This window comes from Scatophagus argus, chromosome 5 (genome assembly GCF_020382885.2).
Source record: "Scatophagus argus isolate fScaArg1 chromosome 5, fScaArg1.pri, whole genome shotgun sequence".
Lineage (NCBI taxonomy): Eukaryota > Metazoa > Chordata > Actinopteri > Scatophagidae > Scatophagus > Scatophagus argus.
In genome coordinates, this window is record NC_058497.1 from 17573986 (window position 1) to 17592401 (window position 18416).

Consider the following 18416-nt stretch of genomic DNA (forward strand, 5'->3'; position numbering starts at 1 on the left):
TTTTAGTTGGAATGGTTGTTTATTTAAAAAAAAACAACGACAAATTTATTCAGTTACTGACGTGTGTATTTGAAACATGAACAAAATCCCTGAAGAAGTGGACCTTCAATCAAGTGACTTGATTTAATTATCTCATACCATTTCCATTCAGGCCATTAACAGTTAATAACTGTGTACTGGGTCCTGCATCTGCATCACCTTTGAAAATGGGTGGAGTTAAAGATTAACATTACAACAATGACGTAAAGGGTGAGGAAGATGACAGTCCTGTACATAAAATTCAGCGACTTTCCAAAAGGAAACAGGTAAAAGGAGGAGGGCAGTTACAATGGCATTTGGTGACAAAAACCTGTGTATGTTGTTTTTGTTCTCTTCTTCTGCGCTACTGCCTGTGTTTTCCTCTCTTTCCTTATCTTGTAAATTAAGGAAAAGGTTTTATCTCAATGGAATGCACATGGCTGGTGATGTTGTTCTGGGTGGGCTGTTTGAGGTCCACTACTCACCTGCCTTCCCCGAACTTTCCTTCACCACAGAGCCGAATCAGCCAAGGTGCCAAGGGTGAGTTTCACACACACACACACACACACACACACACACACACACACACACACACACACACACACTCACACACACATACAGCAAAATGTGTGCTAATTATTCTATTTAAATCAGAGTGTTTAGGGTAGAAAGAGAGTTCTCACAACCCTCACATAATTTGTTATGTTTTAATGTTGACATTTTGTGTGTTAGCTTTGATATTCTAGGGTTCAGGCATGCTCACACCATGGCCTTTGCTATTAATGAAATCAACAGAAACTCCAACCTGCTACCTAATGTGACTCTGGGATACAGTCTTTATGATAGCTGTGCCGCACTTGGAATTTCATTCCGTGCTTCACTGTCACTTGCCAGTGGTCAAGAGGAACAGTTTGCTTTAGATGATACCTGTGTGGGGAGCCCTCCAGTCCTGGGGATTGTGGGTGATTCATATTCAACGTTTACAATTGCCATGTCAAGCGTCATAGGTTTATACAAAGTGCCAATTGTAAGTTTCTTATGTTCTCTCTTCTTCCACTTGTTATCAGAGAGGAAATTTTGATGTGCTCTATTTTAGTGAAACTGCATGTTGAATTTGTCCAAGTTTACTGAATGGGTCAACTTACCTGCTTGAAATGAATCCCCTTTGTGCATACACTCTCATAGCTGAGCTACTTTTCCACATGTCCCTGCCTAAGTGATCGGCAACGCTTTCCATCTTTCTTCAGAACAATCCCAAGTGATACTTTCCAGGTAATAATCCTGTGTAAATACTCCCAAGATTTAGATACATTGTCTGTGCAAATACTCACATGCACACTCATTTCTTTTTTCTTTTTTTTCATTGTCTATTCACGCAGGTGCGTGCTATGATTCAGATTCTAAAACACTTTGGCTGGACTTGGGTAGGTCTGCTCGTCAGTGATGATGACTATGGACTTCATGCTGCCCGATCCTTCCAATCTGACCTGGCTGAGTCTGGTGGAGGGTGTCTGGCCTATTTGGAGGTTTTACCCTGGGGCAATGACCCGAATGAATTTAGCAGGATTGTGGATTTGATAAAAATATCCACAGCTCGTGTGGTCATTGTGTTTGCACACGAGAGTCACATGATTCACCTAATGGGAGAGGTAAGAATTTTAAAAAAACAAGAAAAAGATATTAATGTTGGAAACTGGAAATTAAGAGTGATTATAATGTTGATAATGATGATGTTGGAATGATGGAATTACTTCAATTTCTGTAAATCCTCATCTCCAAAGATGATTTGATATAATAAGCAAACTTTAGAGTTTGCATTTACTATCTTGGATAAAAACAGGTGTAATCAAAAAAGTAAGGGACAACTGTGCATATTCAATTCAGTGACACTGAAGTGTGAACTAACATATTTAGTATCATGCAAACTACAGGTGGTGAGGCAGAATGTGACAGGCCGGCAGTGGATGGCCAGTGAAGCTTGGACAGCAGTAGCTGTACTCCAGACCCCCGAGCTCATGCCATACCTGGCTGGCACACTGGGTATCGCCATCCGTCGAGGAGAAATACCAGGCCTCAGGGAATTCCTCTTACAAATACGTCCTGACCAGCACCACAACAACAGCTATGGAAACAGCATTGTGATGGCCTTATTCTTTACGTCTCTTTTTGATCACCACTGAAATGTCACTGTCATCATCATTTTAATTTGGTTTTCTTTCCTCAGGTGAAACAGTTTTGGGAATACACATTCCAGTGTAGATTTGTACCACCTCCAGCAGGTTGGATGGAAACTGGGGGAGTATTATGCACTGGACAAGAAGATCTAGAGAGTGTGGCCACTGAGCTTTTGGATGTGTCAGAACTCAGGCCAGAGTATAATGTGTACAAGGCTGTGTATGCACTGGCACATGCCCTTGATGACATGTTGCGCTGTGTTCCTGGGAAAGGTCCTTTCAGCGGGCACAGTTGTGCCAATTTGCAAAAAATGGCGCCATGGCAGGTGTGATATTAGTTTTCACCTTTTTATCTTTTTTAAAGCCTGTACTACATCAGGAGATGTCAACTAAGTGATGTTTTCCGTTGCAGAAAATTTGAAACTTTTGTCATTTGTCATTAATACCAATATGTCATGCATAGCTATGTGTCCACTTTCATCCACTTTCAGCTTGTACATTATTTGCAAATGGTTAATTTCACCACATCATTTGGTGATCAAGTGTCATTTGATGAGAATGGCGATGCCTTACCAATATATGATATCATGAACTGGCTGTGGCTCCCAGATGGGAGAACTAAAGTTCAGAGTGTGGGTGAGGTTAAGAGATCCGACTTCAAAGGTGAAGAACTCACAATTGACGAAGACAAAATCTTCTGGAACTTTGAATCTAAAAAGGTTACCTCTGATTTTTCAGACATCTATTTTTTCCCCATGGATTACTGACTCTCTAACTGTATAACATATACCCTCATAGCCACCCCGGTCAGTGTGCAGTGAGAGCTGTCCTCCAGGTACCCGTGTGGCCAGAAAGAAAGGGGAACCTGTGTGCTGCTTTGACTGCATCCCTTGTTCTGAGGGAAAGATCAGCAATGATACTGGTTAGCATACATTTTTTTTAAATATTAACTTTTAAAGCATAATCTAAACATGTATTAACATGTAACAACTCTTGTTGGCCTTAGACTCAATGGAGTGTACCAGTTGTCCAGAGGACTTCTGGCCCAGCTCCCAGCGTGACCACTGTGTTCCCAAGAAAACAGAGTTCCTCTCCTACCATGAACCTCTGGGTATCTGCTTGACAAGCACATCCTTGCTGGGAACATGTATCTGTGCTGTTGTGTTGGGCATCTTCACCTATCATCACAGCACACCCATGGTACGTGCAAACAATTCAGAACTGAGTTTCCTGCTCTTAGCATCACTTAAGTTATGTTTCCTGTGTTCGCTGCTGTTTATTGGCCGTCCCAGACTGTGGACATGCCAGCTGAGACATGCAGCATTTGGGATCAGCTTTGTGCTTTGTGTCTCGTGTATTCTGGTGAAAACTATGGTGGTTCTGGCTGTGTTCAAGGCTTCCAAACCAGGAGGTGGAGCCAGTCTGAAATGGTTTGGTGCTATGCAGCAGAGAGGGACAGTGATGGTTCTTACTTCTATTCAGGCAGCAATCTGCACAGTTTGGCTTGTGTCTTCCTCACCAGCTCCTCATAAAAACACTCAGTACCACAATGACAAAATAGTTTATGAATGTGCAGTTGGGTCCACAATTGGCTTTGCAGTTTTACTTGGTTACATTGGCTTACTGGCTATCCTCAGCTTCCTGTTAGCTTTTCTGGCAAGGAAACTTCCAGATAGTTTCAATGAGGCCAAACTCATCACTTTCAGCATGCTGATCTTCTGTGCTGTGTGGGTGGCTTTTGTCCCTGCTTATGTCAACTCTCCAGGTAAATATGCAGATGCTGTGGAGGTATTCGCCATCCTGGCCTCCAGTTTTGGTCTCTTGGTAGCACTGTTTGGACCCAAATGTTACATAATCCTGCTGAGGCCAGAGAGGAACACCAAGAAAGCAATCATGGGTCGAGGCACCACAAAGTCATAAAATTTCACTTTGTTTATACTGCACTGATGCTCATAAGTTCATAATTACATACAGTCACTTCTGAGAAGACATGAAACAAGACAATATAGCCCAATAACCCAGCTGAGACTAAAATTACCACGTCATTAAATATAAATGAACACAACAGTCAGAGTCTACTGCAAATAATGATATTTTGCATTTATTTTCGTTTTCTGATCAAATTGTTGTCTAGCCTGCTGTAAAATATAACATGAATGGGAATTTAAATAATGATAGAAATGAGATTAAAGAAATATGTTGCTGACGCATCATTGTGTTTCTGGTGTTTCAATATTAGTGCTTTAGTATTATAGATGCTGATAACAACTGGAGAAGACACACTTGTTATAGCCAGGCCTGTTGATTGGAATTTTAACAGAAAATGCACCATAAGTCACACAAGTTTCAAAACAATAGTAGTTTGACTTTTTGGGGATTTAGGGATGTTATGGGTTTGTATCTTCAACGTATTTCAAGCTGTTATAGAATGACAATTCAGATTGCTTTTTCCTGTAGGACACATGACTTCCATCATGTCAGCATGCAGTCACATTGCTAATTTCTCTGTAAATTAAGTTTAATCTACTTAGCAGTTGCTCATGCTTTAACAACATATTCCAAGATGTTTGTAATATCAACATATCAGTAGATCAATGTCGATCAGTAGATCTTTGATCTATATACCTCATCACACTTAATCAACTTGTAATAACTATAAATGTTTCCAAATTGGGTAATGCTCTCCAAGGACTTTACTCCAGTATTTTCACGTCATGCAATGCTTACACTCCACTGTCTCTCTGAGAAAATACTGTACTTTTTCTACACTGTAGTGAACTTTCCTGAGGGGGCTTAGGCAGTGTGATACCTCGATCAATGGGGCAAACACTTCAGACCCTCTTTTGAAAATGGGACCACCATATCACATTACAGGCATTGTCCTCAACCTCCATGCAACACAGCCAAAACAGCCCACCAAACTCCAGCATCTTCAGCATCTTGGGGTGAATCTCAACTGCCACATCCACCCCAAGTGGTCATCAAGTGAAAGCTGTGTTCCTCTCTTCACCCAGGTGTCCTGGGCTAATACCAAGTACACTTATAAGCCACCTTAAGTTTAAATATACTGTTTGTTATGGCCCAATTAATGGCTAGCACAGACGTCCACTAGCAAAACTCCACTCAAGTTCAGATTAGAGAAGTTGTTCCTCACAATCACCCCCTTCCAGGTTTCTCCATTGTTGCCCACATGAGTGTTCCCCCAGTAGAAGTGTTGATTTCCTAAGTGGAACTCTTTCTAGGATGCCACCCAGAAACTAAAAGGGAACTAAATACTCTGTGCTGCCATTTGGTGCGTAAGCATGCACAACAGTCACAGCCTTCCCCTTGGTGGCATGCAACCGCATAAAAGCAACCCTTCCATTCTCTGGAGTGAGTTCCTACAAAGCAGTGTTCAGCAGGGGACTTGTGAGGATCCCCACACCCTCCCAGTGCCACTCACTCTGGGCAACCCCAGAAAGGGACAGATTTCAGTCCATCTCGAGGATTTTGGTTCAAGAACCAGTGCTGTATGTTTAGTAGGTGATCCCAGCTATATCTAGCTGGTAGTGCTTCATCTATTGTGTCAACTCGGGTTTCCTACCCACTAGGGAGGAGACGTTCCACATCACCAGAACCAGTCTGTGATGCCAGTGGGTGGCACGTCCAGGTCCCCAGTTTTGCCTGTGACGTGGAAAACAGTGCAATAACAGAAACAGTATAATTCAGACACAAAATACTGCATTATATTTTAGCTCTATTTAGGACTATTGTAAACAACTCCCTCTTCCATTACCATTTAGCTGTTTTCCAGTCCAGAACAGTGTAAAATATCCTGTGTCCCATAGCGTTGCAATTTGGCACAATGGCACAAGTTCTAAATATTTTGGGTCCCTGAGTGGTTAGAATGAATAGATTAAAACTGTGATTTTTAGCTTATAATCAGTGACCCAAATTCCAATATATCTAAGGTTAATGTTAATCCTATAGGGCAGACAGTTTTTATAATAATTGTATCAAATTCATTAGGCTTTATTGTGCACTTGACACTAAAGCAAGAATTGTTCCTACTTAAATCTGCACAAATTTTGATGTTCAGCATCAGTTGTGTTACCAACAACTCGTGATTTCTTAGATGCTTATTTAACTGACGCTCAACTACTCAACTCTAACCTTTCACTTGTCAGTCTGATTGAACTATTATGCCATGTTTTTTCCTGGCGCAAGGAAAGGAAAGTGACATATCTTGTCATTGGAGGGAACTCACTCCAACGAAATTTGTTCTCTGCATTTAACCCACCCAAGTGACGTGCACACACACACAGCAAACCCGGGGCAGTGGGCGACCGCGTGCAGCGCCCGGGGAGCAGTGGGGGTTAGGTACCTTGCTCAAGGGTACCTCAGCCATGGACACCGGGACGGGGAATCGAACCAGCGATCCACCGGTTACGGGTCCAACACCCTAACCGCTGATCCACGACTGCCTTCCTTCCTTTAATACAAAATAAAATAGATTTGAAAAGACAAATTTGACCATCCCAAAAGCATGAAAGCTCATGTAAAAATATAGAGTAGTTCTCTCACCCATGTAACTGTACAGACTCAAATTTTTGTGGCAGATAATTACAAACTTTTGAATGGTAGTGTGTGGGTTTCTGCAATGCATGTTTGCAGGAATGTGTATTCAATAATAAAAAAAGCAAAACAGAATAATAAACACAAAAGAAAGCACAATAATCTCATATCATTGTCAAAGCAAAAAAAAAAAACATTCTACCGCCTGTGTTTTAAATGCTGCTGTATACAAATGTGTATGATGGAAAAATCTGAGCCTCTGAGTGTTCACTGAGGCAAGATTTTATTTTATTTTTTTGCACAGCATATGCCTGTTTTACATGATCACCTGTCGTTTAAATTCACAACAAATATGTGTTAGTAAAATCTGTGTCTGGAAAAAATGATTTATAATAAATACCTCAGTTCAGCAATGAATCTTGTGATTCATAAGGGATTAAACCACCCAAACATCTGTTTATAGATTTGTGTTTGTTGGGTTACAACGGTATGGGAGCAAATAGTACGACAGGGAAGATATCTATTGTTTAAAATGGAGAATTTAAAAAAGAAGGAAGGAAAAAGGGACTGATAAAGAGAATTAATTTTACATGCCAACCAACGGGAAGAAGAAAAACTTGGACAAGAGTCCATCTACAGCCACAAATTAAGGGTGTACTCTCTCTGATGTGTAGTGAGCTGACGTACAGCAGAAGGAGGGAAGCTTTTGAATGAAAATCTATATAAAACAGAGAACATACAGTTTGCCAACACACATACACATGAGGGATGGAGATCTCAGCTCTGCTCATTGGCCTGATTCTGTCTCTGAGTTTGTGTGAGCTGAACTCAGCTACCTTGAAACAAAGGGCTGGGCTTACAGAGGATAGGACTGGTGCTGGGGTCAGCACTGAGGTCTCTTCTGTGAAATGTAAGCTTCAGGGTACTGCTCGTCTGCCTGCATTCTCAATGGATGGAGACTTTGTTATTGGGGGAGTTTTCTCTATACACCACTACAAACAAACAGCGGAGAATAACTACACCACCATGCCTGCACCACTGAAGTGCACAGGGAGGTTGGTAAGAGCGAAAAGTGTTCCATGGGAATACCTTAGAATGTATGGGCATAGAAATGTTTTACATGGTGAAAGATAGTATGACCTACTTGCAATCTTTACAGTGTAAATTTAAAAATCACACTCTAATTTTTACAAATTTTTACTCTATTGTTTACAAGTCTCTACTTGGTATCATGCCATATAAGGTGCAGGTATTACGCTGACAGAAATGTGAGTGTGGCAGTGTGAAAAAGAACAAATCTGTTTTTTTTAAATGAAAATGTTGTATTTTTTCACACTTTTTTTTAAATAGTTAATAAAAAGAACATACAGTTTCAATTTTGGTGACTCTTAGTCCAAGCTTAAAATTCCTGGACTGATGTCTAATCCTGTGTTTTGAATTGTGAATGTCAGGTAGTTCTGTGATGATTTTGGGTTCAAAGATGCAGTGGAGTTATCTTATCCATAACTATGAATATTATATGATTATACAGTGACATTTGTGTCTGTGTACAGAATCGACCACCGTGAACTGCGCTTTTCACGTGCAATGATCTTTGCCATCGAGGAGATTAACAACAGGTCAGAGCTGCTGCCAGGCATTAAACTTGGTTATCAGATCCACGACTCGTGCACTGCAGTGCCCGAGGCGGTGCAAGCGGCATTCCAGCTATTAAATGGTCTCGACCCGGAGTTTTACACAGGTGAAAGTTGCTCACGGTCAGGTATGGTGATGGCTATCATCGGTGAGTCCAGCTCCACTCCATCCATCAGCATGTCACGCTTCATCGGGGCCTTTGACATTCCTCAAGTAAATATTTTGAATTGCTGTGTTTATTATAGATCAGTGATGATTTTTTTCTCTTTCCTGTTAAAGAATCACACTGCTGTTTTCTTTCAGGTGAGCCACTTTGCCACTTGTGCATGTCTGTCCGATAAGCAGCAGTTCCCGAGTTTCTTCAGAACAATCCCGAGTGATCAGTTCCAGGCTGAAGCATTGGCCAAGCTGGTAAAACACTTTGGCTGGACTTGGATAGGTGCTGTCCGCTCGGATTCAGACTATGGCAATAACGGCATGGCGACTTTCCTGCAAGCAGCCCAGAAGGAGGGGATCTGTGTGGAATACTCTGAATCTTTCTATCGGACCCACCCACGCAGCAGGATCCAGAGAGTAGCAGACGTCATCCGCAGGTTTCTACATCACTGATTGTGCTTTTTGTTCTTTTTGTGACACTGACCCTGTGCATACAAAAATGTTTAGTCAAGAATAATATTGTTCTTAACTCCGAGACAAATTGTCTTTCATGATGTTTATTTCTCTCACATTTACTGCAGATATTGATAGAAATAGTCTGACACCTATACTGTATGTTCAAAAGAGCAAATCAGTATCTTACTTTGTTTTAATGATATTGATGCTCACATTGTACCATATAATCTACTCATGTCTCTTCAGGTCAACAGCAGTGGTTATTGTGGCATTTACAGCATCTACAGAACTGAGGATTCTGCTGGAGGAGCTGTCAATGGAGCCCTCCCCTCCTCGTCAGTGGGTAGGCAGTGAGGCCTGGGTAACCAACCAAGACATGCTGAGGTTCAGCTTCTGTGCTGGAGCCATTGGATTTGGGATTCAGCGATCTGTCATTCCAGGTGTGAGAGAATTCTTGCTGGATCTCTCTCCCACTAAAGTGGCTGCCTCTCCAGTGCTTACTGAGTTCTGGGAAAGTGCATTCAACTGCAGGCTGAAAAAAAGTGAGCCAGCAATAATGACCTTTAACAGTGGTGTTATTCACATGTGGGCCTTGTAAATGTGCTGTTTTGTTGACTGTATATTCGAGTGGAACTTGATGTGTTCAGTCATCAGCTGCTTTAAAATCACACCACATTTTCCTATTGAGAAGGAATTATTTGAATATTGAATAAATACATGAAGTGGACAAAAGGTTTCCATGAATAATGTAATTTGGTGGTTTCAGGTCAGACTCAGATCCTCTGCTATTATGATAAAGATTTTGTCTGAACTTGGCTGCAGTGGTTTATACTAAAATTGAAATCCTGAATGCACACATTATCGACAGGCTCAAGGCCACAAAGCTAAAGAAAGAAAATAATAATAATAATGATACGAAGAAGATGCAGAAGCTGTATAATAATTTAGGTTATTATAATGAGGGTGATTTGAGGTCTTTTTATGTATTTTACCCACATTAAAACAGGTGAGGTCAGCTGATAATTTTTCCCAAAATGGTTCTGATGTACCATTTAATGCCAGCGGGGATCCTGTGGCCTGATATGAGCTGGTTAACTGACAAAAGATGTGAGAGAGGCAATACTTAAGAAACCTTACTGTGATGGCAGGGTTGTATGATGCATCACTGCTGGTGGGCCAGAAGTTTAAAACAAGATCAACTTATCTGAGGAAAAAAAAAAATAATTAAATAAATAATTCACAACAGCAATGATATTTGTTTTATTTAACCTCACAGGCAATTTGAGGATCAGATCTTTAAAGGTTTAGCACACTGGAATGCAAACATTTTGTGAAAGCACAAAACACTTTTTCTGTCTCTGTGTGTTTTCAGCTGCAGCCGTGGATGAGAGAGTGTGTGATGGATCTGAAGACATACAGACGCTCCAGAGTCCATACACTGACACATCTCAGCTCCGAATCACTAACATGGTGTACAAGGCTGTTTATGCAATAGCACATGCCATTCATAATTCAGTGTGTCAGGAAACAAATTCTACTACTCAGTGTGACAAAATCACCAGGATCGAGCCCAGAGAGGTCAGTCAAAAGGAACAAGCGAACACACCAATGCTCTTTGTTCCCCACGGTAATATAAATGAATAAAAGAAATATTCCTTTCTCTCCATCATTGTCTTACTTTACTTCATCTACACAGGTTCTCACTCATCTGAAGAAAGTAAATTTTTCCCAAAATGGTTATGACGTGTCATTTGATGCCAATGGGGATCCTGTGGCCACATATGAGCTGGTAAACTGGCAAAAGAGTGAAAGTGGCAGCCCTGAGATGGTGACAGTAGGTTTCTATGATGCATCACTGTCGGCAGGCCAGGAGTTCAGTATCAACAGGGACCTCATCTGGGTGGAGGGCAGCACACAAGTAAGGAGAGATGGGGAAAGTTCACAACTTTTTTACTCCTTGTCAATCAACAGACATCAGTCATTATGAGTCAGATTTACGATTTACTACCTGCTACCCAATACTGGTACAAAGACAAAGAGCTGAGTTGTCTCAGTCAGCAGATGGTTTTATTCCGGAGCCTTCATAGAATTTAGTGAGTTTGTATCTATGTACAGGTCCCTGTGTCAGTGTGCAGTGACAGCTGTCGTCCAGGAACCCGTAAAGTGCTGCAGAAAGGAAAACCCATCTGCTGTTATGATTGTATACTGTGTCCTGAGGGAGAGATTAGCAATGCTACAGGTAACGCTTTGTTTCTAATGCATAACTACAACATCAAATATTTTACTGCTAAAAGCCTTTATTAATTCATGTTTTTCAGATTCTCCCGATTGTTTCCCTTGCCCCAAAGAGTTCTGGCCTAACGAAGAGAGAGACACTTGTCTCCCCAAGTCTGTAGAGTTTCTTTCCTTTGACGAGGTCCTCGGAATCATCCTGGCTGCATTCTCAGTTGCTGGTGCCTGTCTTGCCATTATAACAGCGGCTGTGTTCTTTCATCACAGGACATCCCCTATTGTCAGGGCCAACAACTCTGAGCTGAGCTTCCTGCTGCTCTTCTCCCTGACTCTCTGTTTCTTATGTTCATTGACATTCATTGGAGCACCCACTGAGTGGTCCTGCATGCTGCGCCACACAGCATTTGGGATCACCTTCGTCCTCTGCATCTCTTGTGTTCTTGGGAAAACAATAGTTGTGTTGATGGCCTTCAAAGCTACACTCCCAGGTAGTAACGTCATGAAATGGTTTGGTCCTCCACAGCAAAGAATGACTGTGGTGTCTTTTACATTTGTTCAAGTTTTAATATGTACCATTTGGTTGGTCCTTAGTCCCCCTTTTCCAATGAATAATCTAACCACATACAAAGAGAGGATCATCCTGGAGTGTGCATTGGGCTCAGATATTGGGTTCTGGGCTGTGCTCGGGTACATCGGCCTGCTGGCTGCCTTTTGCTTAGTGTTAGCTGTCTTAGCACGGAAACTACCTGATAATTTTAATGAAGCCAAGCTTATCACCTTCAGCATGTTGATATTCTGTGCAGTGTGGATCACCTTTATCCCAGCGTATGTCAGCTCTCCTGGGAAATTTACTGTGGCTGTGGAGATATTTGCCATCCTGGCCTCCAGTTTTGGATTGATTCTGTGTATATTTGCTCCAAAGTGTTTCATCATATTGTTTAGACCAGAGAAAAACACAAAGAAACATTTAATGAACAAAAATTAACATCAGATATCTGAAGTTTTGACAGAGTTACGATACATCATAAAATGTATAGTTGTAGAGCGTTTGTTGCACACATTCAGCACGTTTTTCACCTAGTTGTTTCAGTATATCTTTGTACAAGTAAATTAAATGATTTTTAATGATCAATACTGGAATGTTGTGAAATATGTTTTGCCATGTTCTAAATAATGTCTACTTTCAGAACAATAAAAGAATTATATATATATATATATATATATATATATATATATATATATATATATAATATTAAAAATATTAAAATATATTAAAAATATAAACAACACATTTTATTTATTTAAGATGCAATTTGGCAAAGATTTAAGTGTAGCAGTACAAGAGGTTGAATGATGTGTTTACAATGATAACTTGTAAACACATCATCTTAAACACACGGGGTCAAGGACACACCACTTGGACAAGAGTACATCAACTACCACAGAGTAAGGGCATCTTCTCCGATGTGTAGAAAGATGATGTACAGTAGAGGGAGGGAATCTTTTGTCTGAAACTCTATATAAGATACTAAAATGTACAGTTTGCTCACATACAGACACTTAATAAACAGAGATCTCAGCTCTCTTTATTGGCCTGATTCTGTCTCTTGGCTTGAGTAAGTTGAACTCAGCTGCCCTGAAACAAAGGGCTGGGTTTACAGATGATAGGACTGGTGCTGGGGTCAGCACTGAGGCCTCATCTGTGAAATGTAAGCTTCAGGGTTCCACTCTTCTACCTGCATTCTCAATGGATCTTGACTATGTTATTGGAGGTGTTTTCTCTATACACCGCTACAAACATACAGATAAGCAGAAAAAAGAAAAAGTTGTCTCATGACACTTTCCAATTAGAGCAGGTCTTTGATTAACTTCTGTAATACAGAGAACCCAGCATTGTCCTATAAGCAAGCACTTGGCAACAGTGGCACCTTTTAGAAGGCAGAAACCTCGGAGCAGACCCTGGCGGAGCCTACAAACAAATATGCTTTGCCACAGCAATAACACCAGAAGTATTGGAACCATAGATAATGATTATGATGAAGTATACAGAAGGTACCATTGTGATTATGATAGCATTAGTATTCACAATAATGATGGCTGTAGCTATAGTCATAGTAGTAATAGAATCAAAATAAATTACGACTAAACAGTAATAATCGCAGTAGGTTTCAAGCAGGACCGCAGCAAGAGGTCCAACCACGATCCACAGGAATCTGCGAGATGAGAAAGCACAGGGACTCTGGAGAAGAAGTTGAGTTAGTAACATGAATTAACATTGGAATATTTGTTTCTGAGATGTTTCGGCCGAGAACAATAACTTCAGTTTTGAATTTAGAAGTAGAAAATTGCAAGTCACCAATGTTTTTATGGTTTTATTACATGCCTGAAGTTTAGATAGCTGATTTGTTTCATCTGGATTCAATGATAAGTATAATTGTATGTCATCTGCATAACACTGAAAATGTATGGAGTGTTTCCTAATAATGTCACTGATGGGGAGCATTTAAAGGGTGAATAATACTGGCCTGAGCACAGGGGCTTGGGGAACTCCAGCAGCACTAATGTCTAACAGTACAAGGACAGAAATAAGTCCCTTGTCTGATGCCATTAGGAGGTCATTTGTGACTTTGACCAATGCCATTTCTGCAGATAGTAAGATAATTATCTGGTTCTACTGCTGTTTCTAGGGCTCCTGTGTTCGAAAGTAGATCAGTACCAGATGAGGTCAGTAGGTTTTGAATTTTGGCTCTAATGATTAAAACCTTGTCATTGAAAAGGTCATAAAGTCATTGCTGCTGAGGGTTACAGGAATACAAGGCTCGATAGCACTATGGCTCTCTGTTAGCCTTACAGTACTTGAAGGACTAGACTCGATAGAAACTCTGTGAAACTCTCTGAAATTCCAGTAGAATATCAGAGTGTGGGTGCAACAATAAAAATTGGTTATTTCTAATGTATATTTAAGACATCAAATATTTGACTACTGTAAGACTTTTTGATTTATTTTTTCAAGATGCTTCTGATTGTTTTCCTTGCCCCAAGGAGTTCTGGCCTAATGCAGAGAGAAACTCTTGTCTCCCCAAGTCTGTAGAGTTTCTTTCCTTTGATGAGGTCCTAGGAATTCATCCTGGCTGCATTCTCAGTTACTGTTATAATGGCAAAACAGGCACCAGCCACACAGCATTTGGGATCACCTTCATCCTCTGCATCTCTTGTGTTCTTGGGAAAACAATAGTTGTGTTGATGGCTTTCTGTTGCCCTGCTAAAAAAGAAAAGCATTAAGCAAAAGAGACTTGCACCCTGGTATAATACAGATGTTCGCAAATTAAAGCAAAATGCGCAAAAACGTGAGAGGAAATGGCGTTCCTCCAAACTTGTTGAATCTCGCTCTGACAAGACAGTCTTAGATTATATAGGAAGGCCCTACAGACTGTCAGAGCAGCCTATTACTCAAAGTTAGAGCCATAGTGCTATCGAACCTTGTATCCCTGTGACCCTCAGCAGCAATGACTTTATAACCTTTTTTAACGACAAGATTTTAAATATTAGAGACAAAATTCAACACTTACTGACCTCAGCTGGTACTGATCTACCATCAAACACTGGTGCCTTAGAAACAACAGTAGAAACAGATACTCATCTTGAGTTTCTCCTATTGACCCTCATCAGCTACGTTCACCTATATATTCATCCAAGCCAACAACATGCCTCTTAGACCCCATCTTAGACCCCAGCTTTACCCTTACTTAGCACCTGTCTATTAGACATGATTATCTGTCCCTAATAACAGGCTATGTACCCCAGTCCTTTAAAGTAGCTGTAGTCAAACCTCTCCTTAAAAAATACACACTTGACCCAGAGGTTTTAAGCAATTATAGACCAATATCTAACCTTCCTTTTATTTTCAAGATCCTTGAAAGAACAGTCGACAATCAGCTATGTGACTTTCTTCAAAATAATAACTTATTTGAGAATTTTCAATCTGGCTTTAGAGCTCATCACAGCACAGAAATGGCATTGGTCAAAGTCACAAATGACCTCCTAATGGCATTAGACAAGGAACTTATCTCTGTCCTTGTACTGTTAGACCTTAGTGCTCCATTTGACACCACGGACCATTCTATCCCTGTACACAGATTGGAACACGTAATTGGCATCAAAGGAACTGCACTGAGCTGGTTTCAGTCCTATTTAGCAGATCAATCTCAGTTAATGATACATCGTCCATACTCACAAATGTTAGTCACGGAGTTCCCCAAGGTTCTGTCCTTGGGCCAATATTATTCACCCTTTATATGCTCCCCATCAGTGATATTATCAGGAAACACTCCATATGTTTTCATTGTTATGCAGATGACACACAATTATACTTGTCAATGAAACCAGATGAAACAAATCAGCTTGTCAAACTTCAGGCATGTCTTAAAGACATAAAAACCTGGATGACTTGCAATTTCCTACAGAAGTTATTATTCTGGGCCCTGAACACCTTAGAAACAAATTATCCAGTGATACAGCAATGCTAGATGGCTTAGCCGTGGCCTTAAGCTCCACTGTAAGGAATTTAGGAGTTATCTTTGACCAGGACATATCCTTTAACACGCACATATCGAAAATTTCAAAGACTGCATTCTTTCACCACTGCAATATTGCAAAAAAGTAGGCACATTCTGAGTCAGATAGATGCAGAAAAATTAGTCCATGCATTCATTACCTCCAGGCTGGATTATTGTAATTCCCTTCTATCAGGCTGCCACAATAAATCTATAAAGACTCTCCAGCTAATCCAGAACGCTGCAGCAAGATTACTCACAAGAACCAGCAAGAGAGATCATATTGCTCCTGTACTGGCTTCTCTACACTGGCTACCTGTAAATTTCAAGATAGATTTTAAAATTCTCCTCCTCATATATAAAGCCCTTGAGGGTCAGGCACCATCCTATCTTAAAGAGTTGAGAGCTCCCTATTATGCTACCAGAGCTTTGTGTTCCCACAATTCAGGACTACTTGTGGTTCCTAGAGTCTTCAAAAGTAGACTGGAAACCAGAGTCGTTAGTTATCAAGCTCCTCTATTATGGAACCATCTTCCGGTTTCGGTCCAGGAGGTGGCCACCCTCTCTACATTTAAGAGTAGACTAAAAACTTTCCTGTTTGATAAAGCTTATAGTTAGGGCCGGCCGAGGCTGGCCCCGAGTTATGCTGCTATAGACTTAGACTGCCAGTTCTCCTCCGAGGTTTCTGCCTTCTAAAAGGCAGTTTTTCCTTGCCACTGTCGCCAAGTGCTTGCTCAAGGGGGAATGTTGGGCTCTCTGTATTACAATTTAATGAAAGAGTTTGGTTTAGACCTGCTCTAATTGGAAAGTGTCATGAGATAACTTTTGTTGTGAAATATAAATAAACTAAACTGAATTTAATTCAAAGCTACACTCCCAGGTAGTAATGCCATGAAATGGTTTGGTCCTCCACAGCAAAGAATGACTGTGGTGTCTTTTACATTTGTTCAAGTTTTAATATGTACAATATGGCTGGTTCTTAGTCCCCCTTTTCCGATGAAAAACCTGAACACACATAAAGAGAGAATCATCCTTGAGTGTGCATTAGGCTCAGATATTGGGTTCTGGGCTGTGCTCAGGTACATCAGCCTACTGGCTGCCTTTTGCTTAGTGTTAGCTGTCTTAGCTCAGAATCTACCTGATAATTTTAATAAAGCCAAGTTTATCATCTTCAGCAGCAGAATATGTCAGCTCTTCTGGGAATCTACTGTGGCTGGAGATATTTGCCATTCTGGACTCCAGTTTTGGATTAATTCTGTGTATATTTGCTCCAAAGTTTCATCGTATTGAAAGTTAAAGTGACATATTTTGTCATTTGAGAGAACTCACTCCAACGAAATTCGTGCTCTGCATTTAACTCACGTGCACACACATACAGCAAACCCGGGGCAGTGGGCGACCGCGTGCAGCGCCCGGGGAGCAGTGGGGGGGGGGGGGGTTAGGTATCTTGCTCAAGGGTACCATGGACACCAGTACGGGGAATCGAACCAGCAATGCACCAGTTACGGGTCCGACACCCTAACCGCTGATCCACGACTGTTTAAGCCAGAGAAGAAGACAAAGAAACATTTGTGACTTTACTCTCATCCACTGATCCACTGCAAGTGGTCATCAGTTGATAGCGGTGCTCCTCTGTTCACTCAAGTGTCCCAAGACATATGGCTGCAGATCTAAAGATAGAACCACAAAAGTCGATCATTGGCTAATACCAAGTACACTTATGAGCCACCTTAAGTTTAAACATGGTCCGATCAATGACTAGCACAGAAGTCCACTAACAAAGCTCCACTCATCTTCAGATTAGAGAAGTTGTTCCTCCCAATCATCCCCTTCCAGGTTTCTCCATTGTTGCCCACATGAGTGTTCCCCCAGTAGAAGTGTTGATTTCCTAAGTGGAACTCTTTCTAGGATGCCACCCAGAAACTGGAAGGGAACTAAATACTCAGTGCTGCCATTTGGTGCGTAAGTATACACAACAGTCACATCCTTCCCCTTGGTGGCATGCAACCGCATAGAAGCAACCCTTCCATTCTCTGGAGTAAGTTCCTACAAAGCAGTGTTCAGCAGGGGGCCTGTGAGGATCCCCATACCCTCCCAGTACCACTCACCCTGGGCAACCTCAGAAAAGGAAAGATTTCAGTCCATCTCTAGGATTTTGGTTCAAGAACCAGTGCTATATGTTTAGTAGGTGATCCCAGCTATATCTAGCTGGTAGTGCTCCACCTATTGTGTCAACTCGGGTTTCCTCCCCACCAGTGGGAAGACGTTCCACATCACCAGAACCGGTCTGTGATGCCAGTGGATGGCACGTCCAGGGCCCCAGTTTTGCCTGTGACGTGGAAAACAGTGCAATAACCGAAACAGTACAATTCAGACACAAAATACTGCATTATATTTTAGCTCTATTTAGGACTATTGTAAACAACTCCCTCTTCCATTACCATTTAGTTGTTTTCCAGTCCAGAACAGTGTAAAATATCCTGTGTCATTATTGAACCACAAGGTTGCAAGTTGGCACAATGGCACAAGTTCTAAATATTTTGGGTCCCTGAGCGACTAGACTGAATAGATTACAACTGTGATTTTCAGCTGATAATCAGTAATCCAAATTTCTATATAGCTAATGTTAATGTTAATC

General features: G+C 41.1%; 2 protein-coding genes across 2 annotated transcripts; both read left to right on the forward strand.

The window, feature by feature from the left end:
- The first annotated feature begins 328 nt into the window (after window positions 1–328).
- LOC124059174 (extracellular calcium-sensing receptor-like) lies at window positions 329–4271 on the forward strand. The gene is made up of 8 exons (XM_046388997.1): window positions 329–558; window positions 751–1045; window positions 1204–1290; window positions 1398–1667; window positions 2243–2518; window positions 2684–2911; window positions 2991–3114; window positions 3199–4271. The coding sequence occupies exons 1-8, from the start codon at window positions 329–331 to the stop codon at window positions 4110–4112; spliced, it is 2424 nt and encodes an 807-aa protein (XP_046244953.1). The 3' UTR covers window positions 4113–4271.
- Window positions 4272–7514: 3243 nt separating this feature from the next.
- On the forward strand, window positions 7515–12210 carry LOC124059175 (extracellular calcium-sensing receptor-like). The gene is made up of 7 exons (XM_046388998.1): window positions 7515–7801; window positions 8300–8594; window positions 8724–8974; window positions 9240–9435; window positions 10690–10911; window positions 11109–11232; window positions 11312–12210. Exons 1-7 carry the CDS (start codon window positions 7515–7517, stop codon window positions 12208–12210), a joined length of 2274 nt encoding a protein of 757 aa, XP_046244954.1.
- The last annotated feature ends 6206 nt before the right edge of the window (window positions 12211–18416 follow it).

Excerpts from the sequence above, each read along its gene's own strand:
- LOC124059174 (XM_046388997.1), top strand. The coding sequence starts at position 329 with ATGGCATTTGGTGACAAAAACCTGTGTATGTTGTTTTTGTTCTCTTCT. Across the intron at positions 559-750 it reads AATCAGCCAAGGTGCCAAGG|CTTTGATATTCTAGGGTTCA; the intron begins GTGAGTTTCACA and ends TTTGTGTGTTAG. Across the intron at positions 2,519-2,683 it reads AAAAAATGGCGCCATGGCAG|CTTGTACATTATTTGCAAAT; the intron begins GTGTGATATTAG and ends ATCCACTTTCAG.
- LOC124059175 (XM_046388998.1), top strand. The coding sequence starts at position 7,515 with ATGGAGATCTCAGCTCTGCTCATTGGCCTGATTCTGTCTCTGAGTTTG. Across the intron at positions 8,595-8,723 it reads GGGCCTTTGACATTCCTCAA|CAGCAGTTCCCGAGTTTCTT; the intron begins GTAAATATTTTG and ends CTGTCCGATAAG. Across the intron at positions 8,975-9,239 it reads GTAGCAGACGTCATCCGCAG|GTCAACAGCAGTGGTTATTG; the intron begins GTTTCTACATCA and ends ATGTCTCTTCAG.